Source organism: Oncorhynchus gorbuscha, unplaced genomic scaffold (assembly GCF_021184085.1).
Source record: "Oncorhynchus gorbuscha isolate QuinsamMale2020 ecotype Even-year unplaced genomic scaffold, OgorEven_v1.0 Un_scaffold_658, whole genome shotgun sequence".
Classification (NCBI taxonomy): Eukaryota; Metazoa; Chordata; class Actinopteri; order Salmoniformes; family Salmonidae; genus Oncorhynchus; species Oncorhynchus gorbuscha.
In genome coordinates this window covers 256,249-278,713 of record NW_025745756.1, presented here as the reverse complement: position 1 = coordinate 278,713, position 22,465 = coordinate 256,249, and the positions used below count along the sequence as shown (strand labels likewise).

The 22,465-nt window shown below is 45.3% G+C and overlaps 1 protein-coding gene across 1 annotated transcript in view; it reads left to right on the top strand.

Annotated features, from left to right (window-relative positions):
* Positions 1 to 19,865, top strand: part of LOC124019731 (coiled-coil domain-containing protein 81-like) — a 31,428-nt gene extending 11,563 nt beyond the window's left edge. The window contains exons 5-14 of the mRNA XM_046335151.1: positions 186 to 351; positions 1,002 to 1,119; positions 5,773 to 5,884; positions 6,812 to 6,958; positions 8,976 to 9,083; positions 9,278 to 9,447; positions 9,712 to 9,790; positions 14,493 to 14,719; positions 14,966 to 15,091; positions 19,407 to 19,865. Coding sequence (XP_046191107.1) covers positions 186 to 351; positions 1,002 to 1,119; positions 5,773 to 5,884; positions 6,812 to 6,958; positions 8,976 to 9,083; positions 9,278 to 9,447; positions 9,712 to 9,790; positions 14,493 to 14,719; positions 14,966 to 15,091; positions 19,407 to 19,545 — 1,392 coding nt within the window. The 3' untranslated portion in view covers positions 19,546 to 19,865. The remainder of the gene's footprint in view (positions 1 to 185; positions 352 to 1,001; positions 1,120 to 5,772; positions 5,885 to 6,811; positions 6,959 to 8,975; positions 9,084 to 9,277; positions 9,448 to 9,711; positions 9,791 to 14,492; positions 14,720 to 14,965; positions 15,092 to 19,406) is intronic.
* Positions 19,866 to 22,465: the final 2,600 nt, after the last annotated feature.

Below are 22,465 nucleotides of genomic sequence, written 5' to 3'. Positions count from 1 at the left end.
GTGTGTGTGTGTGTGTGTGTGTGTGTGTGTGTGTGTGTGTGTGTGTGTGTGTGTGTGTGTGTGTGTGTGTGTGTGTGTGTGTGTGTGTGTGAGACAGACAGAGAGAGTGAGCAGGTGTGTATGATTGTACAAGTGCGTTTGTATTTGTGTTGATGACAATCCCCCTACTCCACTCTCTATCCCAGAGACCTGGCACCAGCAACTCTGTCCTGTTTGAGAGATCCAGCATAACGAGGACCAGCAACACCATCATCCTCCCCAGGATCTCTTCCGAACAGGGGGGGAAGGACTGGGGAGAGGAGGCCCTGGCCCAGGTCCAGACAGACTCAGACAGGAAGGAGAAGAATAGAGGTGAGGGAGAGACAGTGGTGTAATCTAGTCCTCTAAAAACAAGGGTTTTTATGGCCAAATTCAATTGATGACCATATTCAATTGATGACCATATTCAACTGATGACCATATTCAACTGATGACCATATTCAACTGATGACCATATTCAACTGATGACCATATTTAATTGATGACCATATTCAATTGATGACCATATTCAACTGATGACCATATTCAATTGATGACCATATTCAATTGATGACCATATTCAACTGATGACCATATTCAACTGATGACCATATTCAACTGATGACCATATTCAACTGATGACCATATTCAACTGATGACCATATTCAACTGATGACCATATTCAACTGATGACCATATTCAACTGATGACCATATTCAACTGATGACCATATTCAACTGATGACCATATTTATTTGATTTGGATTAACTCAGTGAATATCTCGATCAGATTGAGGGGTTTTAATGGTTGTAACATCTCTGGTGAGTGATATGTGTTGGGCTCACTTAACCTTGATAACCCAGTGTTGGAGAGAAAGGTAAGCTAATATAACATTATGTAGACTTGGGCGTATCCCAGAACATGTATGTCTCTTCATCTGCCGAGTCTTTCTCAACTGTAGTTATGTTACCATGTTTACCCAGAATCCCTGGTGACTCCGCAGTCCAGATCCAGACACACCCTGCACCCAGCCAAGGTCAACGGGATCAGTCTCACTGATGACCTGGAGCCCAGACCTCCAGCGGAGACCAACACTGACAGGTACTGTCGCCCTCACTGCTAACCCCAGCTGTTGTCGGCCTCACTGCTAACTCCAGCTGTTGTCGGCCTCACTGCTAACTCCAGCTGTTGTCGGCCTCACTGCTAACCCCAGCTATTGTCGGCCTCACTGCTAACCCCAGCTGTTGTCGGCTAACACTGTTAACCCCAGCTGTTGTCGGCTAACACTGCTAACCCCAGCTGTTGTCGGCTAACACTGTTAACCCCAGCTATTGTCGGCCTCACTGCTAACCCCAGCTGTTGTCGGCCTCACTGTTAACCCCAGCTGTTGTCGGCCTCACTGCTAACCCCAGCTGTTGTCGGCCTCACTGTTAACCCCAGCTGTTGTTGGCCTCACTGCTAACCCCAGCTGTTGTCGGCCTCACTGTTAACCCCAGCTATTGTCGGCCTCACTGCTAACCCCAGCTATTGTCGGCTAACACTGCTAACCCCAGCTATTGTCGGCTAACACTGTTAACCCCAGCTATTGTCGGCTAACACTGCTAACCCCAGCTATTGTCGGCTAACACTGCTAACCCCAGCTATTGTCGGCTAACACTGCTAACCCCAGCTATTGTCGGCTAACACTGCTAACCCCAGCTATTGTCGGCTAACACTGCTAACCCCAGCTATTGTCGGCTAACACTGCTAACCCCAGCTATTGTCGGCTAACACTGTTAACCCCAGCTATTGTCGGCTAACACTGCTAACCCCAGCTATTGTCGGCTAACACTGCTAACCCCAGCTATTGTCGGCTAACACTGCTAACCCCAGCTATTGTCGGCTAACACTGCTAACCCCAGCTGTTGTCGGCTAACACTGTTAACCCCAGCTATTGTCGGCTAACACTGTTAACCTCATCTCCTACTGACCAGGCTGCATCCCACATGGCACCATATTCCATATGTTAAGTAGTGCACTACTTCATAGCGCTTTGATCAAAGGTAGTGCACTACTTCATAGGGCTTTGATCAAAGGTAGTGCACTACTTCATAGGGCTTTGATCAAAGGTAGTGCACTACTTCATAGATCTTTGATCAAAGGTAGTGCACTACTTCATAGAGCTTTGATCAAAGGTAGTGCACTACATAAGGAATAGGGTGCCATTTGGGACATTGGGGTGGCAGGGTAGCCTAGTGGTTAGAGTGTTGGACTAGTAACCGGAAGGTTGCAAGTTCAAACTCCCGAGCTGACAAGGTACAAATCTGTCGTTCTGCCCCTGAACAGGCAGTTAACCCACTGTTCCTAGGCCGCCAATGAAAATAAGAATTTGTTCTTAACTGACTTGCCTAGTTAAATGAAGGTTACATTTTTTTTTAATTGCCACACATTGCCACAGGATAGTGAGTGAAGCTTGACCCTGGTTGGTCTCACCTTTAAACCTGTTAATCCAGGACAGAGACACAAGACCTCTCTAACCCTGTTAATCCAGGACATTAACACAAGACCCTGGTTGGTCTCTCCTCTAACCCTGCTAATCCAGGACAGTAACACAAGACCCTGGTTGGTCTCTCATTTAACCCTGTTAATCCAGGACTGTAACACAAGACCCTGGTTGGTCTCTCCTCTAAACCTGTTAATCCAGGACTGTAACACAAGACCCTGGTTGGTCTCTCCTCTAAACCTGTTAATCCAGGACTGTAACACAAGACCCTGGTTGGTCTCTCCTCTAAACCTGTTAATCCAGGACTGTAACACAAGACCCTGGTTGGTCTCTCCTTTAAACCTGTTAATCCAGGACAGTAACACAAGACCCTGGTTGGTCTCTCCTTTAAACCTGTTAATCCAGGACAGTAACACAAGACCCTGGTTGGTCTCTCCTCTAACCCTGTTAATCCAGGACTGTAACACAAGACCCTGGTTGGTCTCTCCTCTAACCCTGTTAATCCAGGACAGTAACACAAGACCCTGGTTGGTCTCTCCTCTAACCCTGTTAATCCAGGACTGTAACACAAGACCCTGGTTGGTCTCTCCTCTAACCCTGTTAATCCAGGACTGTAACACAAGACCCTGGTTGGTCTATCCTCTAACCCTGTTAATTCAGGACTGTAACACAAGACCCTGGTTGGTCTCTCCTCTAAACCTGTTAATCCAGGACTGTAACACAAGACCCTGGTTGGTCTCTCCTCTAACCCTGTTAATTCAGGACTGTAACACAAGACCCTGGTTGGTCTCTCCTCTAACCCTGTTAATCCAGGACTGTAACACAAGACCCTGGTTGGTCTCTCCTCTAACCCTGTTAATCCAGGACAGTAACACAAGACCCTGGTTGGTCTCTCCTCTAACCCTGTTAATCCAGGACTGTAACACAAGACCCTGGTTGGTCTCTCCTCTAACCCTGTTAATCCAGGACTGTAACACAAGACCCTGGTTGGTCTCTCCTCTAACCCTGTTAATCCAGGACTGTAACACAAGACCCTGGTTGGTCTCTCCTCTAACCCTGTTAATCCAGGACTGTAACACAAGACCCTGGTTGGTCTCTCCTCTAACCCTGTTAATCCAGGACTGTAACACAAGACCCTGGTTGGTCTCTCCTCTAACCCTGTTAATCCAGGACTGTAACACAAGACCCTGGTTGGTCTCTCCTCTAACCCTGTTAATCCAGGACTGTAACACAAGACCCTGGTTGGTCTCTCCTCTAAACCTGTTAATCCAGGACTGTAACACAAGACCCTGGTTGGTCTCTCCTCTAAACCTGTTAATCCAGGACTGTAACACAAGACCCTGGTTGGTCTCTCCTCTAACCCTGTTAATCCAGGACTGTAACACAAGACCCTGGTTGGTCTCTCCTCTAACCCTGTTAATCCAGGACTGTAACACAAGACCCTGGTTGGTCTCTCCTCTAACCCTGTTAATCCAGGACTGTAACACAAGACCCTGGTTGGTCTCTCCTCTAACCCTGTTAATCCAGGACTGTAACACAAGACCCTGGTTGGTCTCTCCTCTAACCCTGTTAATCCAGGACTGTAACACAAGACCCTGGTTGGTCTCTCCTCTAACCCTGTTAATCCAGGACTGTAACACAAGACCCTGGTTGGTCTCTCCTCTAACCCTGTTAATCCAGGACTGTAACACAAGACCCTGGTTGGTCTCTCCTCTAACCCTGTTAATCCAGGACTGTAACACAAGACCCCACTCCCATCCTACAGCAGATTGCATAATTTAACAGAAAACCAGTTTGGAAACCAGTGTTTTAATCATCACTTCTAAGAGCTATCCTCTGGGGATCGAATGTACATCTAGTTGTGTATGTTTTACCCAAATAAATTATATTCAGTGAGTAGCCTTAACTAAGACCTGTAGACTTACGTTAGCTCTCTGACCCAGTAATAAGTTATATTCGGTGAGTAGCCTTTTTAACTAAGACCTGTAGATTTACGTTAGCTCTCTGACCCAGTAATAAATTATATTCAGTGAGTAGCCTTAACTAAGACCTGAAGACTTGCGTTAGCTCTCTGACCCAGTAATACGTTAAATTCAGTGGCTAAGACCTGAAGACCCAATACCTAGGCTATGTCCCAATTATCTCTCCTTCCTCCCAAAGTGTGTACTTGTTCACTTCCCTTGACTGATTTGAATGGAAATGACTGGTATAAGAAATATGGTTTGGAACTCCCAGTAGCCCCTTGCCTCCAATTCAATGCTTTTAGATTTATGAGAAGTAGTGAACAAGTTTTTATTATATTATTAGAACACACCCTTGGGCAATCTGCATGAGTTTAGGAGAGGGTACTTGTGTTACTGTCCTGTCCTGGGGTAGTGGCTCCATGAATGATGCAGCTCTCCCTGTGTGGGACAGTTCCTCACCTGTCACCACCTGATCATTCAGACAGTGTGCCCTGAGGTTTAGCCTGCTCTGCACCCCCCACAGCGGTCCCGTGGCCCTGGACTCTGAAACTAGACCCCTCTGGACGTTCCTACCGTCCATACAGACACTGTCTGCATCCCAAATGACACCCTATTGGAAGCCTTCAATTATCACTTGGCTCCGGCTGTGCAGGAAAAGTGACGTGGTGGTGTGTGTGTGTGTATTTGTGATGTGGTGTGTGATCGTTTGGTCAAACGAAGTGCACTATGGGAATAGGGTGCCATTTGGGGTACATAACCAGATGTATTTTGGTCTCCCAGGACTGTGGTTGAATAGCCCCTTGATCTGAAAGATAACCCAGGACTGCGATTTTATTTGCATTTATTATGGATCCCCACTACTCTTCCTGGGGTCCAGCAAAATTAAGGCAGTTATAGCCCCTGAGCTGAAAGATAACCTAGGACTGTGGTTGAATAGCCCCTGAGCTGAAAGATAACCCAGGACTGTGGTTGAATTGCATTTAGATAAAGATCCCCAGGACTCTTCCTGAATAGTCCAGCTGAAAGATAACCCAGGACTGTGGTTGAATAGCCCCTGAGCTGAAAGATAACCTAGGACTGTGGTTGAATAGCCCCTGAGCTGAAAGATAACCCAGGACTGTGGTTGAATAGCCCCTGAGCTGAAAGATAACCTAGGACTGTGATTGAATAGCCCCTGAGCTGAAAGATAACCTAGGACTGTGGTTGAATACCCCTGAGCTGAAAGATAACCCAGGACTGTGGTTGAATAGCCCCTGAGCTGAAAGATAACCTAGGACTGCTATCTGTTTCCAACCTTCTGTCCTGTAGGTCCACAGTGTCTATCCTACCACTGGAGGGCGCTGCTCTGAAGGAGGGGAAGGTGAAGAGGGGGGACTCTCACCTGGACATGCCCTGTGTCAACCACAACAGGGCTGGACAGGTGTGTGTGTGTGTGTGTTGTGTGTGTGTGTGTGTGTGTGTGTGGTGTGTGTGTGTGTGTGTAACCTGTGTGTGTGTGTGTGTGTGTGTGTGTGGACTGTGGTTGTGTGTGTGTGAAAGTAACCTAGGACTGCAAACCTTCTCTGCAGTGTCTTTTGTGGGTGTGTATGAAGGGGAATCAATCAATCAATCAATCAATCAATCAATAACTGTGTGTTTCCCTATAGGAGTTGTGTTACCTGTGTATATATATATAACATCACCTATCCTTCCCTATAGGAGTTGTGTTACCTTAGTATATATAACATCACCTATCCTTCCCTATAGGAGTTGTGTTACCTGTATATATAACATCACCTATCCTTCCCTATAGGAGTTGTGTTACCTGTATATATAACATCACCTATCCTTCCCTATAGGAGTTGTGTTACCTGTATATATAACATCACCTATCCTTCTCTATAGGAGTTGTGTTACCTGTATATATAACATCACCTATCCTTCCCTATAGGAGTTGTGTTACCTGTATATATAACATCACCTATCCTTCCCTATAGGAGTTGTGTTACCTGTATATATAACATCACCTATCCTTCCCTATAGGAGTTGTGTTACCTGTATATATAACATCACCTATCCTTCCCTATAGGAGTTGTGTTACCTGTATATATAATAACATCACCTATCCTTCCCTATAGGAGTTGTGTTACCTGTGCATATAACATCACCTATCCTTCCCTATAGGAGTTGTGTTACCTGTATATATAACATCACCTATCCTTCCCTATAGGAGTTGTGTTACCTGTATATATAACATCACCTATCCTTCCCTATAGGAGTTGTGTTACCTGTATATATAACATCACCTATCCTTCCCTATAGGAGTTGTGTTACCTGTGCATATAACATCACCTATCCTTCCCTATAGGAGTTGTGTTACCTGTGCATGCAGCGGGCCCAGTGTAACATCCCCCACTACCTGGCAGAGGAGAGGCTGACAGAACAGCAGGAGGAGGAGAGGGTGTTACAGTTCAACGAGCAGCGCAGAGACCAGTATTACCTACAGAGGCAGCAGGTGAGGCCAACACCACTCTGATGATGAGATGAGGAACATGTTCCCTGTTGTCTTTTACTCTTTGTCTTGGAGTGATGAATAGACAGAATACTACTAGACTGAAAGCCAGGGGGAGAGTCTGCATGAATCCTTCTGTTTTAGTGCTGGAGTCACATTAAACTCAGTAGTCAGATTAAACTCAGTAGTCAGATTAAACTCAGTAGTCAGATTACACTCAGTAGTCAGATTAAACTCAGTAGTCAGATTAAACTCAGTAGTCAGATTACACTCAGTAGTCAGATTAAACTCAGTAGTTACATTAAACTCAGTAGTCAGATTAAATTTAAACTCGGTAGTCAGATTACACTCAGTAGTCAGATTAAACTCAGTAGTTACATTAAACTCAGTAGTCAGATTAAATTTAAACTCGGTAGTCAGATTAAACTCAGTAGTCAGATTAAACTCGGTAGTCAGATTAAACTCGGTAGTCAGATTAAACTCAGTAGTCAGATTACACTCAGTAGTCAGATTACACTCAGTAGTCAGATTACACTCAGTAGTCAGATTAAACTCAGTAGTCAGATTAAACTCAGTAGTCAGATTAAACTCAGTAGTCAGATTAAACTCGGTAGTCAGATTAAACTCAGTAGTTACATTAAACTCAGTAGTCAGATTAAATTTAAACTCGGTAGTCAGATTACACTCAGTAGTCAGATTAAACTCGGTAGTCAGATTAAACTCGGCAGTCAGATTACACTCGGTAGTCAGATTAAACTCGGTAGTCAGATTAAACTCAGTAGTTACATTAAACTTAGTAGTCAGATTAAACTCGGTAGTCAGATTACACTCAGTAGTCAGATTACACTCAGTAGTCAGATTAAACTCGGTAGTCAGATTAAACTCGGTAGTCAGATTAAACTCAGTAGTTACATTAAACTCAGTAGTCAGATTAAACTCAGTAGTCAGATTCAACTCGGTAGTCAGATTCAACTCGGTAGTCAGATTCAACTCGGTAGTCAGATTAAACTCGGTAGTCAGATTAAACTCGGTAGTCAGATTACACTCAGTAGTCAGATTACACTCAGTAGTCAGATTACACTCAGTAGTCAGATTTAACTCAGTATGTGGTGTGTGTGTGTATTTGTGATGTGGTGGTGTGTGTGTGTATTTGTGATGTGGTGGTGTGTGTGTGTATTTGTGATGTGGTGTGTGTGTGTATTTGTGATGTGGTGGTGTGCGTGTGTGTGTGATGTGGTGGTGTGTGTGTGTGTGTATATTTGTGATGTGGTGTGCGTGTGTATTTGTGATGAGGGGTGTGTGTGTGTATTTGTGATGTGGTGGTGTGTGTGTGTATTTGTGATGTGGTGTGTGTGTGTATTTGTGATGTGGTGGTGTGCGTGTGTGTGTGATGTGGTGATGTGGTGTGTGTGTGTGTATTTTGTGATGTGGTGTGTGTTTGTGTGTGATGTGGTGTGTGTGTGTATTTGTGATGAGGGGTGTGTGTGAGTATTTGTGATGTGGTGTGCGTGTGTGTATTTGTGATGTGGTGTGTGTTTGTGTGTATTTGTGATGTGGTGTGTGTATTTGTGATGTGGTGTGTGTATTTGTGATGTGGTGTGTGTATTTGTGATGTGGTGTGTGTATTTGTGATGTGGTGTGTGTATTTGTGGTGTGTGTGTGTATTTGTGATGTGTTGTGCGTGTGTTTGTGTGTGTGTGTGTATTTGTGATGTGTTGTGCGTGTGTTTGTGTGTGTGTGTGTATTTGTGATGTGGGGTGTGTGTGTGTATTTGTGATGTGGTGTGTGTGTGTATTTGTGATGTGGTGTGTGTGTGTGTGATGTGGTGTGTGTGTATTTGTGATGAGGGGTGTGTGTTTGTGTGTGTGTGTGTGTGTGTGTGTGTGTGTGTGTGTGTGTGTGTGTGTGTGTGTGTGTGTGTGTGTGTGTGTGTGTGTGTGTGTGTGTGTGTGTGTGTGTGTGTGTGTGTGTGTGTGTGTGTGTGTGTGTGTGTGTGTGTGTGTGTGTGTGTGTGTGTTAGGCGGACCGTCTGGAGATACGTGAGAACAACCAGAAGGTGGCAGCGTTCAACCTGGCAGTGTCTGAAGCAATGAAGGCGAAGAAGGTTGCTCGCTCCTCCCACTTCCATGTGAGCCCTGGCCTTGTCCAATCAGCACACTGATCTTCAGGGGGTTTAAATGTTCTAGAGTTCAAATGGTCCACGGCTTTTCAGTTGCTGCATTTAGCATTCATTGGTCTATGCACAGTTACTATTGCAACACTTAGCCAATGGTCTAAACTTATCAATGAATGATGTCGTGATGATATTGACCCCCCCCACAGGGTTCGTACATCTTCAGGGGCCGTCCCCTCACCCCTCCCAGGGTTCATAAGCAGCGCGGCTACATGCAGGATCTGCGGGCCCAGGCGGAGTGGAGGAAGGGCCAGGTCAGCCAGACTCAGCAGGACCAGGAGCTCATTGACCTGCTACAACAGGTCCAGCTGGCACAGGAGTAGGTGATGCATCTGAGTCCCATATGTGCATCTGAGTCCCATATGGCACCCCATTCCCTATGTCGTGCACTACTTAGTTTTGACCAGGGCTCTTCAGGGAGTAGGGTACCACGTCAAAATGTTTGTCTAAGAGGAAGTGCACCTGCTGCCATGAACCCATGTCAACAGGCCTGTGGTCTCTACTGTACATACAGAATGCTGTGGTCATTGTACAGTCTGTTGCTCAGTTTCGACAGTGTGTGAATAGCTATTGTGTGTCTCAGAATCGCCTTGCAAAAGTCCCAGCAGCTCCACCTGAGACAGAAGAACACTAGCTGCTACAAGAAAGCCCTGGATACACAGGTAAGAGTCTGTCCTACCATATATTATATAGCATACTTACCAGACTCTACCTACCAGACCCTCCCTACCAGACCAGACCAGACAATACCTTCCAGACCAGACCTACCAGACCAGACCAGACAATACCTTCCAGACCAGACCTACCAGACCAGACCAGACCTACCATACCTACCAGATCATACCTACCAGGCCATACCTACCTGGCCAGACCTACCAGACCTTACCTACCAGGCCATACCTACCAGGCCATACCTACCAGACCAGAATTACCAGACCATACCTACCAGGCCAGACCAGACCCTACCAGACCGTACCTACCAGACCAGACCTACCATACCTACCAGACCATACCTACCAGGCCATACCTACCAGACAATACCTTCCAGACCATACTTACCAGACCATACCTACCAGACCCTACCTACCTGGCCAGACCTACCAGACCATACCTACCAGGCCAGACCTACCAGACCAGACCTACCAGGCAATATACCTACCAGACCATACCTTACAGGCCATACCTACCAGACCTACCATACCTACCAGACCTACCATACCTACCAGACCATACCTACCAGGCCAGACCTACCAGACCAGACCTACCAGGCAATACCTACCAGACCATACCTACCAGGCCATACCTACCAGACCATACCTTCCAGACCATACCTACCAGACCATACCTACCAGACCCTACCTACCTGGCCAGACCTACCAGACCATACCTACCAGACCAGACCAGACAATACCTTCCAGACCAGACCTACCAGACCAGACCTACCAGACCATACCTACCAGACCATACCTACCAGGCCATACCTACCAGACCATACCTACCAGACCAGACCTACCAGGCCATACCTACCAGACCATACCTACCAGACCAGACCATACCTACCAGACCCTACCTACCAGACAAGACCATACCTACCAGACCCTACCTACCAGACAAGACCATACCTACCAGACCCTACCTACCAGACCATACCTACCAGACAATACCTACCAGACCATACCTACCAGACCATACCTACCAGACCCTACCTACCAGACCATACCTACCAGACCCTACCTACCAGACCAGACCTACCAGACCAGACCTACCAGACAATAGACCTACCAGACCAGACCTACCAGACCATACCTACCAGACCAGACCATACCTACCAGACCAGACCAGACCTACCAGACCAGACCTACCAGACCAGACCTACCAGACCAGACCTACCAGACCAGACCAGACCTACCAGACCAGACCTACCAGACCATACCTACCAGACCAGACCTACCAGACCTACTATACCTACCAGACCATACCTACCAGATCAGACCTACCAGACCAGACCTACCAGACCAGACCTACCAGGCCAGACCTACCAGACCAGACCAGACCAGACCTACCAGACCAGACCTACCAGACCATACCTACCAGGTCAGACTACCAGACCATACCTACCAGACCATATCTACCAGACCATACCTACCAGACCAGACCTACCAGACCATACCTACCAGACCAGACCTACCAGACCAGTCAGACCTACCAGACCATACCTACCAGACCAGACCAACCAGACCATTATTATATCTACCAGACCATACCTACCAGACCATACTACCAGACCAGACCATACCTACCAGGTCAGACTACCAGACCAGACCATACCAGACCAGGACCAGACCTACCAGACCAGACCTACCAGACCATACCTACCAGACCCTTCCTACCAGACCAGACCTACCAGACCCTACCTCAGACCTACCAGACCAGACCTACCAGGCCAGACTACCAGACCATACCTACCAGACCAGGGATATTTACCAGATAAAAAGGCAGACCTACCCCAGACCATAGACCTACCAGACCACTACCTTGATGTTTACCTGACCACCTTGTTGTACCAGACAAGCAGACCAAGGGAGATACCAGACCAGACCTACCAGACCAGACCTACCAGGTCAGACTACCAGATATTTATTATGTTGATAAAAAGGCTGTGGATTGAATAACTGAACTCCCAGGTGTGCTGCACCCACTACAGATACCTGGAAACAGAGAAGGGCAAGCAGACTACCAGACCATACCTATCCAGACCATAGCCTACTCAGACCAGGAAACATAATAGACCAGTCTCTACGGAGAGGAGACCTAGGAGGTCAGACTACCAGACCATTTAAGATAAAGAAGGGAAGGGATAGAGAAGGAAGGAAAGAGGAAGGAGAAATGGGGAGGAAGAGGAGGAAAAATTAATGGTAAACAGGACAGTTGAACCTGACTTGAAGTACTTAAAGAAGGACAGTTGAGCCAGAGTTGAAGTACTTAAACAAGGACAGTCGAGGAAGGAAATGCAGTATATGAGGGAATTGAACAGTAGTCTAGCTCCTCTGTGACCTATGTCCTACCAGACCAGGTTGAACAGTAGCTCCTCTGTGGTGTCTAGACTAGTCCAGGTTGAACTAGTCCACCTCTGTGGTCTAGTCTAGTCCAGGTTGAACAGACCAGCACCTCTGTGGTGTCTAGACCAGGTTGAACAGTAGTCCAGCTCCTCTGTGGTGTCTATGTATACCAGGTAGTCCAGGCCAGAACAGTAGTCCAGCTCCTCTGATCTATGTCTAGTCCAGGTTGAACAGTAGTCCAGCTCCTCTGTGGTGTCTAGTCCAGTCCAGGTTGAACAGTAGTCCAGCTCCTCTGTGGTGTCTAGACCCAGGTTGAACAGTAGTCCAGGCCCTTCCTAGACCAGGTTGAACCAGCTGTGGTGTCTACCTAACAGTAGTCCAGCTCCTCTGTGGTGTCTATGTCAGTCCAGGTTAACAGTAGCCAGCTCCTCTGTGGTGTCTATGTCTAGTCCAGGTTGAACAGTAGTCCAGCTCCTCTGTGGTGTCTATGGTCCAGAACAGTAGTCCAGCTCCTCTGTGGTGTCTATGTCCCAGGTTGAACAGTCAGCTCTACCAGTCCAGACCTAGTCCAGGTTGAACAGTAGTCCTCCTCTGTGGTGTCTATGTCTAGTCCAGGTTGAACAGTAGTCCAGCTCCTCTGTGGTGTCTATGTCTAGTCCAGGTTGAACAGTAGTCCAGCTCCTCTGTGGTGTCTATGTCTAGTCCAGGTTGAACAGTAGTCCAGCTCCTCTGTGGTGTCTATGTCTAGTCCAGGTTGAACAGTAGTCCAGCTCCTCTGTGGTGTCTATGTCTAGTCCAGGTTGAACAGTAGTCCAGCTCCTCTGTGGTGTCTATGTCTAGTCCAGGTTGAACAGTAGTCCAGCTCCTCTGTGGTGTCTATGTCTAGAGGTTGAACAGTAGTCCAGCTCCTCTGTGGTGTCTATGAGAGGTTGAGTAGTCCAGCTCCTCTGTGGTGTCTATGTCTAGTCCAGGTTGAACAGTAGTCCAGCTCCTCTGTGGTGTCTAGAGTCAGGCCAGGTTGAACAGTAGTCCAGTCCTCTGTGGTGTCTATGTCTAGTCCAGGTTGAACAGTCTAGTCCAGGTTCAGTAGTCTCTGTGGTGTCTATGTCTAGTCCAGGTTGAACAGTAGTCTAGGACAGGTTGAACAGTCCAGCTCCTCTGTGGTGTCTATGTCTAGTCCAGGTTGAACAGTAGTCCAGTTCCTCTGTGGTGTCTATGTCTAGTCCAGGTTGAACAGTAGTCCAGCTCCTCTGTGGTGTCTATGTCTAGTCCAGGTTGAACAGTAGTCCAGCTCCTCTGTGGTGTCTATGTCTAGTCCAGGTTGAACAGTAGTCCAGCTCCTCTGTGGTGTCTATGTCTAGTCCAGGTTGAACAGTAGTCCAGCTCCTCTGTGGTGTCTATGTCTAGTCCAGGTTGAACAGTAGTCCAGCTCCTCTGTGGTGTCTATGTCTAGTCCAGGTTGAACAGTAGTCCAGCTCCTCTGTGGTGTCTATGTCTAGTCCAGGTTGAACAGTAGTCCAGCTCCTCTGTGGTGTCTATGTCTAGTCCAGGTTGAACAGTAGTCCAGCTCCTCTGTGGTGTCTATGTCTAGTCCAGGTTGAACAGTAGTCCAGCTCCTCTGTGGTGTCTATGTCTAGTCCAGGTTGAACAGTAGTCCAGCTCCTCTGTGGTGTCTATGTCTTGTCCAGGTTGAACAGTAGTCCAGCTCCTCTGTGGTGTCTATGTCTAGTCCAGGTTGAACAGTAGTCCAGCTCCTCTGTGGTGTCTATGTCTAGTCCAGGTTGAACAGTAGTCCAGCTCCTCTGTGGTGTCTATGTCTAGTCCAGGTTGAACAGTAGTCCAGCTCCTCTGTGGTGTCTATGTCTAGTCCAGGTTGAACAGTAGTCCAGCTCCTCTGTGGTGTCTATGTCTAGTCCAGGTTGAACAGTAGTCCAGCTCCTCTGTGGTGTCTATGTCTTGTCCAGGTTGAACAGTAGTCCAGCTCCTCTGTGGTGTCTATGTCTAGTCCAGGTTGAACAGTAGTCCAGTTCCTCTGTGGTGTCTATGTCTAGTCCCGGTTGAGTAGAAAACAATCTCAGCACACTGGTGATCTTCATGCTCTGCCAATCAAATGGCTCTTCTTTAACTGAGAACAGGAAGTCATAGTTGAGAGATTCCAGTACTATTAGATGACAGATGAGTTTCCAGTAGTTGTGAGCTCCTCTGTGATTGTATAAATCTTCACCCAGGTTGAGTAGAAAAATAATTTGAGGATCTTGATGCTCCACACATCTAATGGATGTTATTTAATTAACGTATCTACCAGGTGGAGTACCAGGGCTCGGGCCTCCCAGCGCGCCTGCCCGACTCGGACGGCCCTGTGTTTGGCCAGATGGACTGTACCCCTGCTGGGCTGTCAGAGCAGAGGCAGCGGGCGGAGAAGGTCTACCAGGAACAGCTGACCACGGCTAATAACAAGAGAAAAGAGCTGCTCCTTAACCGCAGCACCAAACAGAAGAATGAGAGAGAGATGCTCAACAGGAACAGGAAGGAGTGAGTGGAAGGGGGAAGGCAGGGGGGGAAGAGAGGTGGGGGAAAGGGAGCGAGAGGGAGTCATGGAGAGACGGGGGAGTGGGGAGGGTGAAATTGTCCACCTGAAATTCAAAAAGTGAGTGAATAAAATGAAAATGCGGAAAAAAATGGTAAATGGAATGGTTCAAGGTTAAAGGCCATTTTCTATGAGATGTCTTGTCTATATGTTCTGTTTCTATATTTTCCTCTCATTCTCTCTCCTGGCAGACTGATAAACGACCACATCAACCGCTTTGAGAAGCTGCGTAACCTGAGGGCCTCGTTGGAGGACACCTGGAGACGCAGCGCCGACCTGAAACGCCACCGAGACAGAGAGGAGAAGGAATTCATCAAGTAATATACTCAAATCACAACCTGGATTGGCCCTTCTATGTTTACAGATCTGTAAGATGGAAACAATAGGATGGAAACTTTCCCACGACACTGTTTATACCTATCCAGACCCTTCAGATAGATCTACACTGTTTATACCTATCCAGACCCTTTGTTTATACCTATCCAGACCCTTCAGATCTACCACTACACTGTTTATACCTATCCAGACCCTTCAGATCTACCACTACAATGGTTATACCTATCCAGACCCTTCACTGTTTATACCTATCCAGACCCTTCACTGTTTATACCTATCCAGACCCTTCAGATCTACCACTACACTGTTTATACCTATCCAGACCCTTCAGATCTACCACTACACTGTTTATACCTATCCAGACCCTTCACACTGTTTATACCTATCCAGACCCTTCAGATCTACTGTTTATACCTATCCAGACCCTTCAGATCTACCACTACACTGTTTATACCTATCCAGACCCTTCACTGTTTATACCTATCCAGACCCTTCACTGTTTATACCTACCAGACCCTTCAGATCTACCACTACACTGTTTATACCTATCCAGACCCTTCAGATACTACCACTACACTGTTTATACCTATCCAGACCCTTCAGATTACCACCTAAATCAAATCAAATCAAATTTTTATACCTACCATACACATTTAGCAGATGTTAATGCGAGTGTAGCAAACCCTTCAGTTTTCTAGTTCCACAATGCACTGTTTATACCTATCCAGACCCTTCAATCCACCACTACTGTCTTATACTGTTTATACCTATCCAGACCCTTCACTGTTTATACCTATCCAGACCCTTCAGTTTATCCTACCAGACCCTACTGTTTATACCTATCCAGTTTACCACTATACCCTATCCAGACCCTTCACTGTTTATACCTATCCAGACCCTTCACTGTTTATACCTATACCTATCCAGACCCTTCACTGTTTATACCTATCCAGATACCTATCTTCAGATCTGTTTATACCTATCCAGACCCTTCACTGTTTATACCCTATCCAGATCTGTTTATACCTATCAGACCCTTCACTGTTTATACCTATCCAGACCCTTCACTGTTTATACCTATCCAGACCCTTCATATGAGACCACTATACTGTTTATACCTATCCAGACCCTTCAGTTTATCTATCCAGTGATACACTGTTTATACCTATCCAGACCCTTCAGTGTTTATACCTGTTGGCAGACCCTTCTACCACTTCACTGTTTATACCTATCCAGACCCTTCAGTTTATCTATGGCAGACTAGATAGAACTGTTTATACCTATCCAGACCCTTCATATCCACCACTTCACTGTTTATACCTATCCAGACCCTTCACTGTTTATACCTATCCAGACCCTTCAGTTTATCTACCAGACTTCACTGTTTATACCTATCCAGACCCTTCATGTTTATCCTTCCACCTTCACTGTTTATACCTACCAGACCCTGTTTATACCTATCCAGACCCTTCAGTTTATCCCCACTGACTGTTTATACCTATCCAGACCCTTCACTGTTTATACCTATCCAGACCCTTCAGATCTACCACTACATACTGACCCTTTATACCTATCCAGACCCTTCACTGTTTATACCTATCCAGACCCTTCACTGTTTATACCTATCCAGACCCTTCAGATCTATCCAGTTCACTGTTGCGCTTCTATACCTATCCAGACCCTACCTATCCAGACCCTTCATGATCCACCACTACACTGTTTATACCTATCCAGACCCTTCAGATCTACCACTACACTGTTTATATCCAGACCTATCCAGACTTATACCTATCCAGACCCTCAGATCCTACCAGACTACACTGTTTATACCTATCCAGACCCTGTTTATACCTATCCAGACCCTTCACCACTGTTTATACCTATCCAGACCCTTCACTGTTTATACCTATCCAGACTACACTGTTTATACCTATCCAGACCCTTCACTGTTTATACCTATCCAGACCCTTCAGATCTACCACTACACTGTTTATACCTATCCAGACCCTTCAGTTTATACCACTGTTTATACTTCAGTCAGATCTACCACCAGACCCTTCACTGTTTATACCTATCCAGACCCTTCACTGTTTATACCTATCCAGACCCTTCAGATCTACCACTACACTGTTTATACCTATCCAGACCCTTCACTGTTTATACCTATCCAGACCCTTCACTGTTTATCTACCAGACTACACTGTTTATACCTATCCAGACCCTTCACTGTTTATACCTAGACCAGATCTACACTGTTTATACCTATCCAGACCCTTCAGCTTTATCTACCACTACACTGTTTATACCTATCCAGACCCTTGTTTATACATCCAGATCCACCACTACACTGTTTATACCTATCCAGACCCTTCACTGTTTATACCTATCCAGACCCTTCACTGTTTATACCTATCCAGACCCTTCACTGTTTATACCTATCCAGACCCTTCAGATCTACCACTACACTGTTTATACCTATCCAGACCCTTCAGATCTACCACTACACTGTTTATACCTATCCAGACCCTTCAGATCTACCACTACACTGTTTATACCTATCCAGACCCTTCATATCTACCACTGTTTATACACTTCACTGTTTATACCTATCCAGACCCTTCACTTGTTTATACCTATCCAGAATACTATCCAGACCCTTCACTGTTTATACCTATCCAGACCCTTCATGATCCACCACTACACTGTTTATACCTATCCAGACCCTTCACTGTTTATACTATCCAGAACTGTTTATACTTCACTGTTTATACCTATCCAGACCCTTCAGATCTACCACTACACTGTTTATACCTATCCCTTCAGACCCTTCACTGTTTATACCTATCCAGACCCTTATCCACTGTTTATACCTATCCAGACCCTTCACTGTTTATACCTATCCAGACCCTTCAGTTTATACTATCCACCCTTCACACTGTTTATACCTATCCAGACCCTTCAGATCTACCACTACACTGTTTATATATCCAGACCCTTCAGATCCCTTCACTGTTTATACCTATCCAGACCCTTCAGATCCACTTCACTGTTTATACCTATCCAGACCCTTCACTGTTTATACCTATCCAGATCCTTCAGATCTACCACTACACTGTTTATACCTATCCAGACCCTTCAGATCTACCACTACACTGTTTATACCTATCCAGACCCTTCAGATCTACCACTACACTGTTTATACCTATCCAGACCCTTCAGATCCACCACTACACTGTTTATACCTATCCAGACCCTTCACTGTTTATACCTATCCAGACCCTTCAGATCTACCACTACACTGTTTATACCTATCCAGACCCTTCATATCCACCACTACACTGTTTATACCTATCCAGACCCTTCACTGTTTATACCTATCCAGACCCTTCAGATCTACCACTACACTGTTTATACCTATCCAGACCCTTCACTGTTTATACCTATCCAGACCCGTCACTGTTTATACCTATCCAGACCCTTCACTGTTTATACCTATCCAGACCCTTCACTGTTTATACCTATCCAGACCCGTCACTGTTTATACCTATCCAGACCCTTCACTGTTTATACCTATCCAGACCCTTCACTGTTTATACCTATCCAGACCCTTCATATCCACCACTACACTGTTTATACCTATCCAGACCCTTCAGATCTACCACTACACTGTTTATACCTATCCAGACCCTTCATATCTACCACTACACTGTTTATACCTATCCAGACCCTTCAGATCTACCACTACACTGTTTATACACACCCGTCAGACATGCTAGCATCGGTGGTTAGGTTCAAGAAGGAGAAAAAGGTAGTGATTTGGGACCAGCTGATTGAGTCGATCACTGTCATGATAATTGACGTCTGCTTTCTGTACCATCACATTCTGATGTTGATCTCTGATGTCTATGACAGGTCTGGGAGCAGTCTTCTGATTGATTGACCACATTCTGACGTTGATCTCTGATGTCTATGACAGGTCTGGGAGCAGTCTTCTGATTGATTGACCACATTCTGACGTTGATCTCTGATGTCTATGACAGGTCTGGGAGCAGTCTGCTGATTGATTGACCACATTCTGATGTTGATCTCTGATGTCTCTGACAGGTCTGGGAGCAGTCTGCTGATTGATTGACCACATTCTGACGTTGATCTCTGATGTCTATGACAGGTCTGGGAGCAGTCTGCTGATTGATTGACCACATTCTGATGTTGATCTCTGATGTCTCTGACAGGTCTGGGAGCAGTCTGCTGATTGATTGACCACATTCTGATGTTGATCTCTGATGTCTCTGACAGGTCTGGGAGCAGTCTGCTGATTGACCAGTGTGAGCAGTACCGCCGCTGTTACCAGTGCAAGAGGAAGACAGAGAACTGTGGAGAGACAAACATCTGGAAAGAGTCTCACTACATCCCTGGCTCTCGTCTCATGGTGTAGACCGCTGAAACCTGGTCTCAGAGCAAACGTAGCCATGCCACCCCATTTAGTATGATATGTTACTTTACATTAGATTACATTACATTGGCTTACCAACGTAATAGCGGTCGTACAATATAATACGAATTGTAGGACGTATCCTACGTCTTGATCGCACCAGTATCGTTTCGTATGATGTATCACACTCGACTGCTTTAGTATGATATATCACACTCAACTGTTTTGGTATGATATATCACACTCAACTGCTTCAGTATGATATATCACACTCAACTGCTTCAGTATGATATATCACACTCAACTGCTTCAGTAGTGATATATCACACTCAACTGCTTTGATATATCACACTCAACTATGATATATCACACTCAACTGCTTCAGTATTATATATCACACTCAACTGCTTTGGTATGATATATCACACTCAACTGCTTCAGTATGATATATCACACTCAACTGCTTCAGTATGATATATCACACTCAACTGCTTCAGTATGATATATCACACTCAACTGCTTCAGTATGATATATCACACTCAACTGCTTCAGTATGATATATCACACTCAACTGCTTCAGTATGATATATCACACTCAACTGCTTTAGTATGATGTGCTACATTAGGTTAGCGGTTAGATTAAAGGGTTTGGGGAAGGGTTAGCTTGCATGCTAAGTAGTTGCAAAGTACCTAAAAAGTAGTAAGTAGCTGCAAAGCTGGTAAAATGCTAAAGTAGTCTGTGATTAGATTGAAATATGTATTCTTTGGCTTGCTAAACATTTGCTTTGCCTTAAGTAACGTACTGTCATACCAAAGTAACATATCATACTCATTTGAGTGTCCCTGGATTTACATAAGCCAAAAAGGAGATGTTCTATTGGAGTGGCACGGATTTTTAGCAAAATATAAAATATGTTCTGAGACCAGTCTGGTCATGATGTGTAACTGCAACAGAGCTGGGGTCAATTCCATTTAAATTCCAGTCAATTTCCTTTCAATTCCAGTCAATTCCATTTAAATTCCAGTCAATTTCGAGAAAGTAAATCAATTTCCAATTTTCCTCATTGAAAAGCATCATAGATAATTGGAGTTGGAATTTCAGTGTACTTCCTGAATTGACTGGAATTTAAATAGAATTGACTCCAACCCTGAACAATCCTCGGAAGACTACAAATCTTAGACTTAATCCTATAAATAAACACCAGTCTGTGAAGGATAATACTTGAATGTGTTTGTGCTTGTAGGCTAATTGAGTGTGTGTGTTAATTATCGTGGTGGTTCGTGGTTATTTTTTCACCCCGATCGTGTGTGTGTGTGTGTGTGTGTGTGTGTGTGTGTGTGTGTGTGTGTGTGTGTGTGTGTGTGTGTGTGTGTGTGTGTGTGTGTGTGTGTGTGTGTGTGTGTGTGTGTGTGTGTGTGTGTGTGTGTGTGTGTGTGTGTGTGTGTGTGTGTGTGTGTGTGTGTGTGTGTGTGATCGTGTGTGTTTTGTCACCTTTGATTGATCGTAAAACAGCTTGACCAATCCTGTCGGTCAACAAAATGACCCATTGGCTGTGGACTCATCTCTTACCTAGTCACCATTCTCTCCAGTGCACAAACTGGTCAACTAGTCTGTGATGACGTATAACAAACACTAGGGGGCGGGATAGAGCAGAAGGTCTAGAGGAGTGGGAGAAGGACGACTGTCTGTTAATCAGAGATAATAGAAGATATATGGAGGGATGGAGGGATGGAGTACAGTCAAGGAGGAGAGGTGCAGAAGGGAGAGAGGATGGATGAAAGACTGCATGGAGTGAATGAGGGGGAGAAGTGCATGTGTAGGCTTCATTACACAGAGTATTCTCTGCATCCAAAATGGAACCCTATTCCCGACATAGTGCACTATGCTCTATGGGCTCTGGTCAAAAGTAGTGCACTATAAAGGGAATAGGGTGCCATTTGGTAAACAAGCTATGATGGATGTTCTGCTGAAGTTCAAGAAGAGGTTATTTTATCTTGTTAGTTAGTGGACTCTCTGTATCAGTCTCTTCTTTCCCAGTCCGCTCACACTGACACTTATCTCTACACACACAGTGGCAAGACAAAGTATGTGAACCCTTTGGAATTATCTGGATTTCTGAAGAAATTGGTCATAAAATTAGATCTGATCTTCATCTTAGTCACAACAACAGATAACATAGTGTTGGCAGGGTAGACTAGTGGTTAGAGCATTGGACTAGTAACTGGAAGGTTGCAAGTTCAAACCCCTGAGCTGACAAGGTACAAATATGTAATTCTGCCCCTGAGCAGGCAGTTAACCCAGTGTTCCTAGGCCGTCATTGAAAATAAGAATTTGTTCTTAACTGCCTAGTTAAATAAAGGTAAAAAAAGAACACACTAATTATAGTATTTTTATTGTCTATATTGATTACATCATTTAAACATTCACAGTGTAGGTTGGAAAAGGTTCGTGAACCCCCAGGCTAATGACTTCTTCAAAAGCTAATTGGAGTCAGGAGTCAGCTAACCTGGAGTCCAATCAATGAGACGAGTTTGGAGATGTTGGTTAGAGCTGCCCTGTCCTATAAAAACACTCACAAATGTGAGAGACAAGAGAGATCTCAGAAGACCTAATTGTTGACCTGCATAAAGCTGGAAAGGGTTACAAAAGTATCTCTAAAAGGCTTGATGTTCATCAGTTCACAGTAAGACACATTTTCTATAAATGGAGAAAGTTCATCACTGTTGCTACTCTTCCTAGGAGTGGCCATCCTGCAAAGATTACTGCAAGAGCACAGAGCAAAATGCTCAATGAGGTTAAGAAGAATCCTAGAGTGTCAGCTAAAGACTTACAGAAATCTCTGGAACATGCAGACATCTCTGTTGACGAGTCTACAATACGTAAAACACTAAACAAGATGGTGTTCATGGGAGGACACAACG